The sequence below is a fragment of the Puma concolor genome, chromosome D3, assembly GCF_028749965.1.
Source record: "Puma concolor isolate L17-30 chromosome D3, mPumCon1.1.hap2, whole genome shotgun sequence".
Taxonomy (NCBI): domain Eukaryota; kingdom Metazoa; phylum Chordata; class Mammalia; order Carnivora; family Felidae; genus Puma; species Puma concolor.
In genome coordinates, this window is record NC_141678.1 from 7,395,479 (window position 1) to 7,408,863 (window position 13,385).

Genomic DNA, 13,385 nt, shown 5'->3' on the forward strand with positions numbered 1-13,385 from the left:
ACACACGTGTTTTACTCTGGCAGTCTGCTCCTGCCAGCATGGCGGTGGCTTAGGAATTGAGGGCTTTCTTTAGCCCACAGAGATATTGGGATCCACAAGAAGCATTCCAAAGGACATTAGGCTTCAAGTCCAGGAGTGCCTTTCCTCCTTTCTTGTTTAATTAAGAAATACTTAGATTCATTCTTACTTAAAGTTTCCTACCGGAATGCACACAGAATGCATCACTGCCCCCACCCCGTCCTTGTGTAGGCAGCCAGCTCTGCGAGGGTGGGCCTCAGGATATTTCCATTTTACATAAATAAGGCTCCATTTCTTTAAAGAGAACCTCCTTATGCAGTTATCAAGGATATATGTGAAAAAAAATTGATAGGGCTCGTTCCTGTCACATTCTGCCAGGAGAGCATGGGAAAAATGGGCTGGTGTAAGGAAGCAAGTACTGACATTATCCCTTTGTGTTCACAATTCACAAACTTAATCTCAGGACAACCCCGCAAAATATATGGTGGGGCCTGCATTTATAAAGGGCGAAAGTAGAGCCCAGAATGTTAGGCAACTTAGCCAAGAACCCAGATGCAAGCGTAAGACAGAGGGTGTCAGATGTTTATGCTGGCTCTTTTCTCACTGTACATTTATTTATTGTTAATTTTAAATCTTTTTTTTTTTTCCTTTAAAGAATAAAGCTGCTATGCTTCGTTAGTCTTTTCCATGTGACTTTAAATTACATGCCTTTCAAAATGTGAGCAGGCCTGTGACTTTTTTCTTGGCTTAAAAAGGTAGAACAAGTTTGGGGGCTTGTTAAGGCCACTTCTTAATTCACCATCTTTGCTCCCATTTTAATTCCTGGATAAGTTTAGGAGAATGTCTCCTGAAAATCACTCTTTATATCAATAAATGCTGATAAACATGGTAATTGTTTCTGAAAGTGAAAATTTTGAAAACCTAACTTACCCTATTTAGCGCTGTTTTTTGGTCAAATTAATCCTCATGGAAAATTGTGTCTATTTCTGAAATCTGAATGCAGATCTATTTTAGCTAATAATTTGGGCCCTTAAGTGTCCTCTACTTCTCATTAAGTAGTAGGGTTCTTGTTATGTTGCGTTTTTAAAGCTTGCCCAGTAACACTGTAAGGTCTTTGCTTCATTGCTAGAATTTATTTCTTAGGTAAGTAGTAAGGAAAGAATCTGGGTAATATGTTCCCTGGAAGGGAAAGGCCCTTAGAGCCGTTCTTTCACACCGTGTTTATCTTCCCTTCTTGATACCTTAAGTGTCCTCTAAAAGCCAGTGTGATAATGGATTCCTATGTAGATCTGTGTGTGTAATAGTTAAGTAAATTTAGCATGGAGTACTGAAAAGAATTTGATAACGCTCTTAATTTAAGTCTGGAAAGTACTTAAATCATGAAGATATTTGCAATGTAGTTGTTGACGCAAGAACTGAGATCTTAGTCAAGGGATTAATTCAGAAGTGATCATTGAACATACATAGTCAAGATAGTCTGTAAGTGTGGCATTGAAATGGTCATTGTATTGAAGTGCAGAATTTAACTTCTGACCCTGAGGCACAGACTGCTTCTCGTTCAGTAGTAGGGTCTTCCTGTATTTGCTATGGTTTTTTGGTACCTGAACATTAAATTGCAAGCAATCTGTAGTTCAGGCTTTTCTCTTCACTTAAAAATACAATCGTTATTTTGGAAGCTGGTTTCCAAGTCGGGTGGACCTCTTTCAAACCAGGCTCCAAGATACCTGACCCAGCAGAGCCAACCTCGAATTGCTCTAACTGACCGAAGTGGACAAGTGTGCTCCCCTGTCCACTAAAGCCGACAGCAGATTTGGGAACATGTTTGGGCTCCCTCCCTTCTCTAGGCTTTTTGATGTCAAAGCAGGGACTCTGGAGCTCAAATGTTAGATGTGGACTTCTTGGAGTCAGAATTAATTCTGTTAGAGTAAATGCGGGATAAATGTCAGGAATGGAAACTGGTTGGCGACCCCGTCTGAGAGACCGGGTCTGAAGCGGTCCCGTGCTACTCCAGCTCGTTAAGCTCAGTGTGGGTTGCTGACTGTCTGACTGTCTCGAGCTTGCGCTACTTATCAATGCTCATTTCCCCCTCTCTTTTCCCTTCCCTACTCCTGCTTCCTTTGCTCTGTCTGTGTGTCTTTAATGGTAAGACTAAAGAAAGTCTATCCACGTTATAATAAATAAATTTCATATATTTTTAGTAGAACAACTTGTTGTATATATTTTTTGGCTGCCTTTGTCCCTCTGTGTCTTGCTTTTGTTTTGTAAGATATTCCTAGCAGCACACACACACACACACACACACACACACACACACACACACACACCGGTTTTAGATCTATATACAGCAAAGAGCTTCAGTGAAAATTTAGTTCTCCTTACATTACCTGCATTTCTTTTCATGTTTCTAATGTTTGGTCCTTGCTATCTTGCATTTTTTAAGCTTGCCCAGTTACACTTTAAGGTATTTGCTTCATTACTAGAATTTATTTCTTAAATAAGTAGTAAGGAAAGAATCTGGGTAATATGTTCCCTGGAAGGGAAAGGTATCTGGCCCTTAGAGCCGTTCTTTCACACCGTGTTGATCTTCCCTTCTCGATACCTTCAGCAGCACCAAGTCCTTCTAGCCAGCATGGCTTCAGAGTGTAGCACAGGCGCTCCTGTCAGTGTGGTTTGTGACTCACATGTCAGTAACGTTGGCATATATGGTTTAATTTCGTCCCTCTTGGTTTGCACAGTGGGATTAGGGCTTGGAAATAGCCCGAGAAGCCAGCAGTGAAGACCGGCCATGAAGACAAGCTGCCAAAGGCTATTTGTCCTGTCATTTGATGTATAAATCACAAGGCAGATCCCTCTCCTAACCATGTGTCTCTTGACAACTTGTCCAAGACACGTTCAGCCTGCCATCTTCTTCGAAGGTGGCCTCACTTAGGGATCGTGTGTACGTGAGAAGCAAAGATTCCCGTACCTTTTACCTTCTATCATCTGCTGGTGTCTTTGTCCCTCCCTGCCACAAAGACTCTGTGAGATTCTGGTTGCCTAGAGTTCTGATTATAGAAGAACTTAAATCTGTTCACCAACCCCCATATCCTGGTGTTTTTCAGTAAAAACAGTAAAACTACATTTTTCAAATTGGAGTTGGATTTCTCACCACGTGAAGCTCTTGAAATAGTTTCTACAATGGAAGAAACTACCAAATAAGTTTAATTAAAACTTCAGGAGCCCAGGATTTTGTGGATAACTGTGGATAACATCAGATATTTACTTTCCAGGTGGAAGAATACCTATATATTCCTCCCATTGAAATCTTTGCTTTGTTTTAACCTAAGCAAGACCCTATTTCCTAGCGAGGTATTCCTCACTTAGTAATTTAACAGCACCAATACCCACCCCCTCTCCAGTGTTCATATCATGCTTGGGTGTTGAATTCAAGAAATTTCTGTAAGTCTCAGATTCTTTTCTTACTACTTATTCTGGACTATAAGTGTAAGCCACACAATGAGATAAATGCAACACTTATATTTTCATCTTTGTGTAGAATTTCAATTTACCATAAATCATGAGAATTCTGTAATTCGTGTGCCGGATATCTTGGGTCTCACTAACCAGACATACGTTCTGCCATTTCTAACCTGGGCCTCAGTTTCCGACTTTTCCAGTCAGTTCTCAAACAGACTGAACCATGTGACATGCTCGTGTTTACCCCGTCCCTCCTTCTAGAACCGGGAGGGATTTGACTTCTTGTTCTTGAAGTTTTGGACTCACAGGTGATCATCTACATTAATGCAGTGTTGTAGGTTGGAGGGTCTGAGGACTAGCTGGGAATTTCTTCCAGTCATGTTTTTTCTAAAAATTTTGTGAAACAAGGACTTTTTTTTCCCCTCTTGTTTCACACTGCATGTAATTTTTTAAAACTGTTTTTATTTAAAAATTTTAGATTTACAGAAGAGTTGCAGAGGCAGTACAGAGAGTTCTCACATACCCATCACCCCACATCCCCTGACACACACACATTGCACACTCCCTGGACATTGGTCCAGACTGAGAAAGTAATGTTAGTTCAGTATGCTTAGCTAGACTCCAGACTCTGTTCAGATTTCCCCAGTTTTTCCACGAATGTCTTGTTCCTCTTCTGGGATTCAGTCTAGGAAACCACACTGCATTCAGTGGTCATGCCTCCTCAGCTTCCTGCAGTCTGTGACAGTTCCTCAGTCTTTGCTGGTCTTTCGTGGCACTTTCTGAATGCATATAATTTTTGCAACAAAAATTTAGATACACGTAAACACAGAGTAGCCTGCCCTTCTGGGTTATATCTATTGTGTCTTGCCCTCCTTCCCTGTCTTTCCTTCATCTTCCCCTTCTTTTTCCCACCCGTTGACTCCAGGATAAATGTTTCTGTCTCCTTAAGACCTGGTCCCCCTCCCTCTGCTGACAGACAAACTCGGAGTCAGGCTGAGAACTTGAACCAAGTGCTCTGCCCGTCTCCCTCCAGACTCCCCCTGTGCTTTCATTCTACACCCGGAAATCCATTTTAATATTTCTGTTCCAGCCTTTATGTAATTACCTGTCATTTCTATGAGCAACTTAATGTCCTTTTCAGATTCTGTGGATGAAAAGTAATAATCCTTCAGTATGAATAGCAGTAATAATCTTTGCTACTGTTTTGGCCCATGAGATCTCAAAAATACATTCTTGGAAGTTGCTAAAAGTAACAAATTAGTGAGAACCAATTGATACCTCCAGCATAAAACTGCTCTGCATGACATCCGTGTATAATCGCTTTGCATGTGTGTATTTTAATTGTTGTTATTGCTTGGTAATAATTTATTCAAAAAGTAACAGAATTCAGCTGGGGTGGGGGTTAGATTTTTAAAAGAATTCTTTGGGGGTACAACAGTCTTGTTCTGTTTTTTTGTTTTTTTTTTTTTAATTCTACCTCTTCCAAAGTTATTAACATGTTTCTTTAAATTCAAATGGATACAATGATATGCAGATTCTGGCATGTCTATGCATAGGTAAACTTGTTCTCCCTCACAGTGAGTAAAATTTCAAGTAAAATTTTGCAAGCATAATAGCCTTAACCCCCTTTTAAACTTCCCCATGATACTTTTTTCTTTACGTTAACTCAAGTTAATTGCGTGTTTGTCATAGGGCAGTTGGACGCTGACCGCTCTCTCGGTTGATTTGTGGAATTTTTAACTCTTTGGTCTTTTAGAGAATCCAAGTTAATAAAAGAAACCGATGAAGAAAAAGCTTCCTTGCAGAAATCCATCAGCATTACTAGTGCCTTACTCACCGAAAAGGATGCAGAGCTGGAAAAACTGAGAAATGAGGTAGAGTACCGCCTGCGGCCTCCTTCTGTTCCTGCCGCCTCTTTCTGTTCCCGCGCGAGCCTCAGCTCACCTGCTGTGTTTCAGGTCACGGTGCTCAGGGGAGAGAGCGCCTCCGCCAAGTCCTTGCACTCAGTCGTCCAGTCTCTGGAGTCCGACAAGGCGAAGCTTGAACTCCAGGTAAAGAACCTGGAGCTTCAACTCAAAGAAAACAGGAGGCAGCTCGGCAGCTCCTCAGGTAAAGTGCCGGCCGCCTCCTGCAGCCGAGCCATTCCTGGTGAGGTGCCCTGGGATGGCAGCTGTTGCGCCGCCCCCTGCCTCGGCCCGTCTGCCTTTGGCTCTCCTCCCATTGACGCAGATCAGGGTCATGACACAGGTCCTCCGCTCAGGGACGTGCCTGCCATCCCCACCTCTGAAATGTCGGCAGCAATAGAGGACGTGAGTGACGGCTGCCCTCGCGGTCGCAGCCGTGGGCTCTGAAATGCGCTGCGGTAAAGGGGAACAGAGGTGGCCCCTTCGTGAGCACGTGCTACTTGCTTGCTACTTTAACTTCCGGGTGGGTGTGATGGGCGCCCTCACCAGCCGTGGGCCAGCACGGCGGAGAACACCGCGGGGGTAGGGCCAGCATCTGGCTAGATCCCTTAGGGCTCCGGATGTGGGACAGGAACCCATGAACTGTTCTCAGAGAGGCACATTTAGGAATTTCACTTGAAGATACGTGTCTATCACTGGCCCGTTTGTTATAGTAACTCAGGAAAACAAGATTGCAATTTTTGTAAAATCCCCCCTCCCCCCCCTTTCTTTGATATAAGGTAATACTGATACTCAGGCAGAAGAGGATGAAAGAGCCCAGGAGAGTCAGGTAATATTCCTTTCCTTTGCGTGGCTTGCTTGACATTTTTTTTAGTTTTTATTTTTTAAAGTTCATTTTGAGAGAGAAAGCACAAGTTGGGGAGGAGCAGAGAGAGAGGGGGAGAGAGAGAATCCCAAGCAGGCTTCGCACTGTCTGTCCAGAGCCCAACACGGTGGGGGGGGGGGGGGGGGGGGCGCGGCTCAAACTCATGAACTATGAGACCATGACCCGAGCCGAAATCACTCAACCGACTGAGCCATCCAGGTGCCCCTTACTCACTGTTTTGTTTGGTTTTGTTTTTTAATTTTTTTTAAGTTTGTTTATTTTTGAGAGAGAGCACGAGTGGTGGAAGCTCAGAGAGAGAGAGAGGAAGACAGAGGAGCCAAAGCAGGCTCCACACTGTCAGCATGGATTCTGATGCGGGGCTTGAATTCATGAAACCATGAGGTCATGACCTGAGCCAAAGTCAGATGCTTAACTGAGCCACCCAGGGGTCCCTACGCACTGTTGTTAAAAACCACGTAGCCTTTTGCATACATAATACATTCATATGGTGTAAACAATAAATAATAGTAAAAGTATATACGGTAGAAAGTCTCACTCCAAACACCATCTCTCTTCTCAGTTCCCAGACCTCCAAACAGGGAATCACTCTTATTAGTATCTTCAACAAATCTTTTCAGAGATTTAAGAACATGTCCTATCCTTTTTTTTTTTTTTTTTTTTTAACACAAATGGTGGCATATTACATAATCTGGTCTTTTTTTATTGCTGTATAGTATGCATTATGTGGATGTACTATAATCAGTTCCTTGTCAGCTGACAGGACATTTGGGATTTTTTTAAATCTTTTTAGGTGTATTATGAACAATGCTATAATGAATTATCTTGAATATCTGTCATTTTGCAGATATACTAGTATTTTTCTAGGATAGATTCGTAAAAGTAGAATTACTCGGTCAAAAGATTCCTTGCTCCTCTTGACCTTAAAAAGACAGAGTTCTTTTTTGTTAATTTTTTTAATGTTTGTTAATTTTTGAGAGAGAGGAACACAGAGCGTGAGCAGGGGGCAGAGAGAGGGAGACAGAATCAGAAGCAAGCTTCCGGCTCTGAGCTGTCAGCACAGAGCCCGATGTGGGGCTCAAACTCAAGAATTGCAAGATCATGACCTGAGCCAAAGTCAGGTGCCTAACCAACTGAGCCACCCAGGTGCCCCAAAAAGAGATCTTGAAAGCTGTTTCCCTAAAGCCAGAATTACCAAAACAGACTTAGCCTTAAAAAGGGATTATAAGGAGGCAAACTGTTTTGTATTTGGAAATATAATTGCACATAGCAACTAACTTCCACCTTCAATTTTAGCACTATATGTTGGATATATTTATCCTGTTCAAAATTCAAAAGTACAAAAGCCAGCATGTTCATATTTATTTTACCATTCTTTTTTTTTTTTTTTGAGAGAGAGAGCGTGAGTAGGGAAGGGGCAGAGAGAAAGAGACACACACACACAGAATCTGAAGCAAGCTCCAGGCTCTGAGCTGTTAGTAAAGAGCCCGACACGGGGCTCGAACTCAAGAACCATGAGGTTATGACCTGAGCCGAAGTCGGACACTTAACCGACTGAACCACCCAGGTGCCCCCATCATCTTTAAATAAAAGCAAAGTTCAGTGAGTTTGTGATTTGCTTTAGTTATCTGCTATCTATCTCTTTTGAAAGATATGAAAGGATTCAACAGATGCACTGACTCCCCCTGGATAGTGTTGTCTGCTTAGTCTGTGTGTCCAAGAAGCATAGACTCCATTAACTGTTTTCTTTTCCCCTCTCCTTTCTGCTTCCATTTGTTTCATCTGCCGCTGCCAACACTTTTCTTCCAATCAGCAAATGGTTTGTTTTATGTTTCCTAATTTGTGAGCGTGTGTGTGTGTGTGTGTGTGTGTGTGGTTCCCCACTATACCTACATCCATTTTGTGGCTTTTTCTTCTTCCTGAATTGTAGCTCCTAACAGGGTAAAGTCTTAGAAAATGTAAGCCTCCCGTCAGTATTGGAAGGGGTATTCTGCAGAGAATCACAAAGCCAGTGATTGCTAGCTTTGTTTCGTAACTTGCCCCAGCAGGGGAATAAGGCCAAATATTTCTTTCTTTTTTTTTTTTAATGTTTTTTTATTTTTGAGAGAGACAAAGACAGAGTGTGAGCAGGGGCGGGGCAGAGAGAAAGGGAGACAGAATCCGGAACAGGCTCCAGGCTCCAAGCTGTCGGCACAGAGCCTGACGCGGGGCTTGAACTCACAAACCGTGAGATCATGACCTGAGCTGAAGTCAGACGCTTAACCGACTGAGCCACCCAGGCGCCCCAAAGCCAAATATGTCTTTAAAACATGAAATACATAATTTTTAATATTGTAAACTAGGACTTAGGTATTTAGAGTGATTGGACCTTTTTATTATAAGTAGAAGAGGGGAAAAAACATTTTGTTTTTAGAGCGCCCTTGATTTGAAAGGAGATGTTAGGACAAGAGTGTCTCCTCCTGATGGTCACCTTGTTACCCCACTGCTCAGTGAATCTTGGTACAGGTGCTGGCCACACGTGTGCTACCGGGGCTCTGCCCTGTCACTGTGTGCCAGAGTGTCTCCTCAGCTGAAGGGAGCCAGAGCCCTCTCTTGAAAACACCTTCGTTTTGCTCTGAAGATGACGTTTGTTTACTGTGCCACCATGACCAATGAGTAAATGTTAAACGGTGGTCTGAGGAGAATTTCCGTGAACTTTTTCCAATCTACAGAACATCAAAGTTCTGCATCTGTTCTACAGTTCAATGGGACAACTAATTGGTTCCGCTTTTTGTAGGGTCTTGCTGATGTCCATGTGTATATATAAAGCATTTAAACGTGGGTTCAGGAATGGCCACTATCTCCCCCTCCTGTGAGTCCAGCACACCCTGTAGCCATAGCGTGAGAGTATACTTTCATACCACATCCATCCTCCAGCATACACACTTTAGACATTTGACACATCTGTTTCTCTCCCCCCCCCCCCCCCCGGGACAAATCAGATTGATTTCCTAAATTCAGTAATAGTGGACCTTCAGAGGAAGAATCAAGACCTCAAGATGAAGGTGGAGATGATGTCAGAGGCAGCCCTGAATGGGAACGGCGATGACCTAAACAATTATGACAGGTATTTTATATTAAGCAATACTAACCAGAACCTTAGCTCCATCTAAATAAAGGTTTTTAAAAGTAGGTTCCAGGGGATTGGAGAAATCATTGCCTTGTGGTTACTTGTCCACAAATGGAGTTACACAAATCTGGCAAGAGAATGATACACTGCGAATGGTTCGATGTGAAAATTCTAAATGTGGACTGTAGAACTTAACATTCCAGGCTCCCAGACGTGGCCATAATTCGTTCTTATTTTTTGTTGTGAGTGATACTGTCTCCTGAGTTTCTTCTTAAAGAGAGGAGTTTCTGATTATGCACGTTAACATTTGTAGCGATGACCAGGAGAAACAGTCCAAGAAGAAACCTCGCCTCTTCTGTGACATATGTGACTGCTTTGACCTCCACGACACAGAGGATTGTCCCACACAGGCGCAGGTGTCAGAGGACCCCCCCCATTCCACACACCACGGCAGTCGGAGCGAGGAACGCCCGTACTGTGAAATCTGCGAGGTGTTTGGGCACTGGGCCACCAACTGCAACGACGACGAGACTTTCTGATGAAGCCCCGGCCCCTCCCCCGCGCCCGGCGCCTCCCCCGCACCGGCTCCTCCCGGCACCGGCTCCACCCGCACCCGCGCGGAGGCAGCTGGACACCAGCATTGCGCGGCGGCCTTCAGCGGAACTCACGTTATTTTTGACCCCCGTCAACAAATCGAAGAGAGTATTTTGATCTTCAGTACATCACCCTTTTAGTACCCCCCCCCCAGAAGTTAATAAATACTTCGTAGGTGAGATTTCACCTCTAATTTTGTCTTCTTGATTTTTAAAAGTTCTAACAAGACGTTGCACCAGATGCCATTACATTCACTGTCCCTAGGGAAGCCTCATAGAACAATTCCTACCCTTACAATACCTTATTTAAGTAACTTTAAATTATGCTGTTACTTTTCATATTTGCACTAAAATTTTTCCAGGCTGCATTTGTATATTTAGATGTTTTGGTTAAGCTTTGACACTGGAATGAGTTGGAAAAATGTGCCATTTTGCATTTTCATCTACTCATTTAAAGTATTTTATTCTTAAAGAAGTATCTGAGCTCTTTGCACTACCTGATGTCAGTAGTGCCTTTATTTCAGGCTTGATAATACTTAGATGTGATTATAAAATCATGAAACAGGTAACAGGAGGGGGAAGCCCCCAAACTGCTGTGGGGACATTTTATAATCTATATGCTGCACCTACTTACTCTACTGTGGTGTTTTGTTTATTGGTTTTTGCATAATTTCAGCTTCTATATATTATATGTATATATTTTTTAAAAATCTATATTTTGGGACAAAATACAATGTCTTTCTTTTCAGATTTTTACCTTTATGAAAAAGAAAACACATCAGGACATAATGGACTAGGCCCGAAGTGATATCACGTGGCTTTGCAACTAGTTTTTTTTTCCATTTTCATTTTGTTTCTTTATCAGATATAAATACCTGGGAGAATTTTCTCTAAATCTTTTTCTTTCTTCAGCAGATATCCCCAGCAGTCAGTTAATTAGATAATAAGCCACTATTAAAACACCTAAATTAACCAATCTACAACCTTTACAAGTTTTTTTTAAAACTGTTTTTAGATGAATGTACGATGAGAAATTCAACATTGATAATTTTGGATTTTCTTATCACAAAAAAATAAAATGAAGGACCTCAACCATCAGAAGTTTATCAACCAGTTTGAATCTATTTATCTCACTTGAATGTCTTCTACAATATGTAAAAAGTAATGTATCTTCCGTGCTACATGTATAGTAAGAACTTCTATAATTGTATATATGCCTTTGATGTATTTTTTCCCTCAAGATTATCAAATGTGTGTCTGACAAGTGAAAAATCTGTAATTAGTTAAAATTTTTGGTTATAAACATTATAATAGGAAGTGTTTCACAAACAAAATGTAAAGCAGTATTAAAATTTGAGCAAACGAGTGTTCTGTATCTACTTTAATAAATGGTTATTCTTTTTTGCCAGTGGTAGTAAACATATTCTTCCCAGGTTTATTTGTCATAATGTTTTTTTTTTTCTTTAAATGAGTGAGCACTATAGATCCAAATAGTAATTTCTACTGCAGTCTTGTTGATAAACAGCTTTTAAGAAATTGTTATATCCTCATCTCAAAGCATCCTATGACCCACTTAAAATAAATGCCTAACGGGGGCACCTGGGCGGTGCAGTCGGTTAAGCGTCCGACTTCAGCCAGGTCACGATCTCGCGGTCCGTGAGTTCGAGCCCCGCGTCAGGCTCTGGGCTGATGGCTCAGAGCCTGGAGCCTGTTTCCGATTCTGTGTCTCCCTCTCTCTCTGCCCCTTCCCCGTTCATGCTCTGTCTCTCTCTGTCCCAAAAATAAATAAACGTTGAAAAAAAATAAGGTTGTTATCCATTGCTATATCACACTGTATTACCTGACAAAAATATAAACGGCACCACGTAGCACCAACTACCTAATAATCTGTGATGTTTTGGAAAGAAACCCTGAAAATTGCTGTGATATTTAGCAAAATGATTACTGAACCAAACATTTGTTTTATGAGCACAGACTCCCCAACAGGTCGATATTTCCAAAGCAGAGTTATTAGTTGAACAAGAACAATACTTTTACCTCCTTAAATGATACCTTGACACTAGTCCTTGACTTCACTACTAACCATAGGGAATTAAAAGACTCAAACTGTTTTAACTTATTGTGGTAATCGTTTCGCAGTATATACTTACAGTCAAATCCTGTTGTATACACGTGAAACTAATACGATGTTATATGTCAATGATATCAATAAAAACTACAGAAGAAAACACTAAGGTCTGCAATATTTATAGGGCAACTACCGCAGTATAGCAACGTTTCCAAACATCGGATCCCTATACAAGTTAAACACCCATGTTGATCATTACCTAGCATTGTGATCCTTTGGGAGAAGGATAGTTTATCATCCTGCTCTTGCTCATTTACATGCATGCATGCTTGGGATTTCACTAGCCTTGGGCATCTCACCTCTTCACCGTAAGTTTTGCCCTAATATAAGAGTTTGTGACAAGGCCTGCTGAGAACATTTATTTTCACGGTGCTAAAATAATACACCTTTTCAGTTGGGCAAAAAAGTCTGTACCTGTTGTAAGAATTTGTGATATAGATTGAGAATCACTGTGAAAACCGGGTTGAGAATTAGGGCATGAAACAGCATTGAGTAGAAACACGTTATTTTAAAATTTAAAGGGTTTTGATGAAATCATGGAATTGAGAGTGCCAGTGTGTATGTATGATTGATTGGTTGCTTTTCAGCATCATCCCCAAATTCTGCTCTTTGTTTACTCAGACTCACGGGTGAGTCCTTTCTTCATAACAAAGTGTATGTAAAGGATTGAATAGAGCCATCCACTCGAAGAGCAAATGTTTTCAAGCCTCCTTCACATCCCAGACAATTTCCACCCTCGAAGTATTAAAACGAATGAATCATTCTAAAACAATAGTTATTAAGCAATTAAATTCCAGGCACCCTGCTAAGTTTTTAAAATGAAACACGACGTAAATTCCACCCTCTTGATTCTCACAACTCAAAAGGTAACATACGAATTTTACTAACGGAGTGGGAACTGGATTCCACATGGGATATTATCTGTGTGAAATACAATGCAGTGAATCTACTGGCAAGAGCTAAACAGACAAGTTTGGCGCAGCCGTTGTCTTTTCTTGGGTAAAATTTAGCCTACAAACTAAAAGGGCAAAGCGGAGGGCTTTCTGACTGCTATAATTTAAAAGATTTCCATGATAGCGGGTACGCTTGCTGCTACGAAGCAAGTCGCGATTTTTAAGCGGAAGAAGTAGGACCCAGTCCCCGTCTCTCAACTCAATTCTCAGCGTCCAACGACTCCTGGACTGAGGCAGGGTCTCGATGGGGCCGGGGGTCTTGGGGAACTCCGGAACCGATGCAGCAGAGGGAAAGCAGCGGGCGCCTGATTCAGCAAAGACGGTAGGCTCAGGCCCACCTC

The 13,385-nt window shown here is 41.8% G+C and overlaps 1 protein-coding gene across 17 annotated transcripts in view; it reads left to right on the top strand.

Moving 5' to 3' along the window:
* Positions 1-11,397, top strand: part of CLIP1 (CAP-Gly domain containing linker protein 1) — a 126,749-nt gene extending 115,352 nt beyond the window's left edge. For 15 of the 17 annotated variants that reach the window (XM_086681577.1, XM_086681576.1, XM_086681586.1 and 12 more), the window contains 5 exons: positions 5,231-5,348; positions 5,433-5,583; positions 6,158-6,207; positions 9,243-9,367; positions 9,684-11,397. In XM_086681577.1, the coding sequence (XP_086537703.1) occupies positions 5,231-5,348; positions 5,433-5,583; positions 6,158-6,207; positions 9,243-9,367; positions 9,684-9,909 (670 nt within the window). In that variant the 3' untranslated portion in view covers positions 9,910-11,397. The other 2 variants (XM_086681587.1, XR_015242194.1) reach the window with 2 other exon arrangements.
* The last annotated feature ends 1,988 nt before the right edge of the window (positions 11,398-13,385 follow it).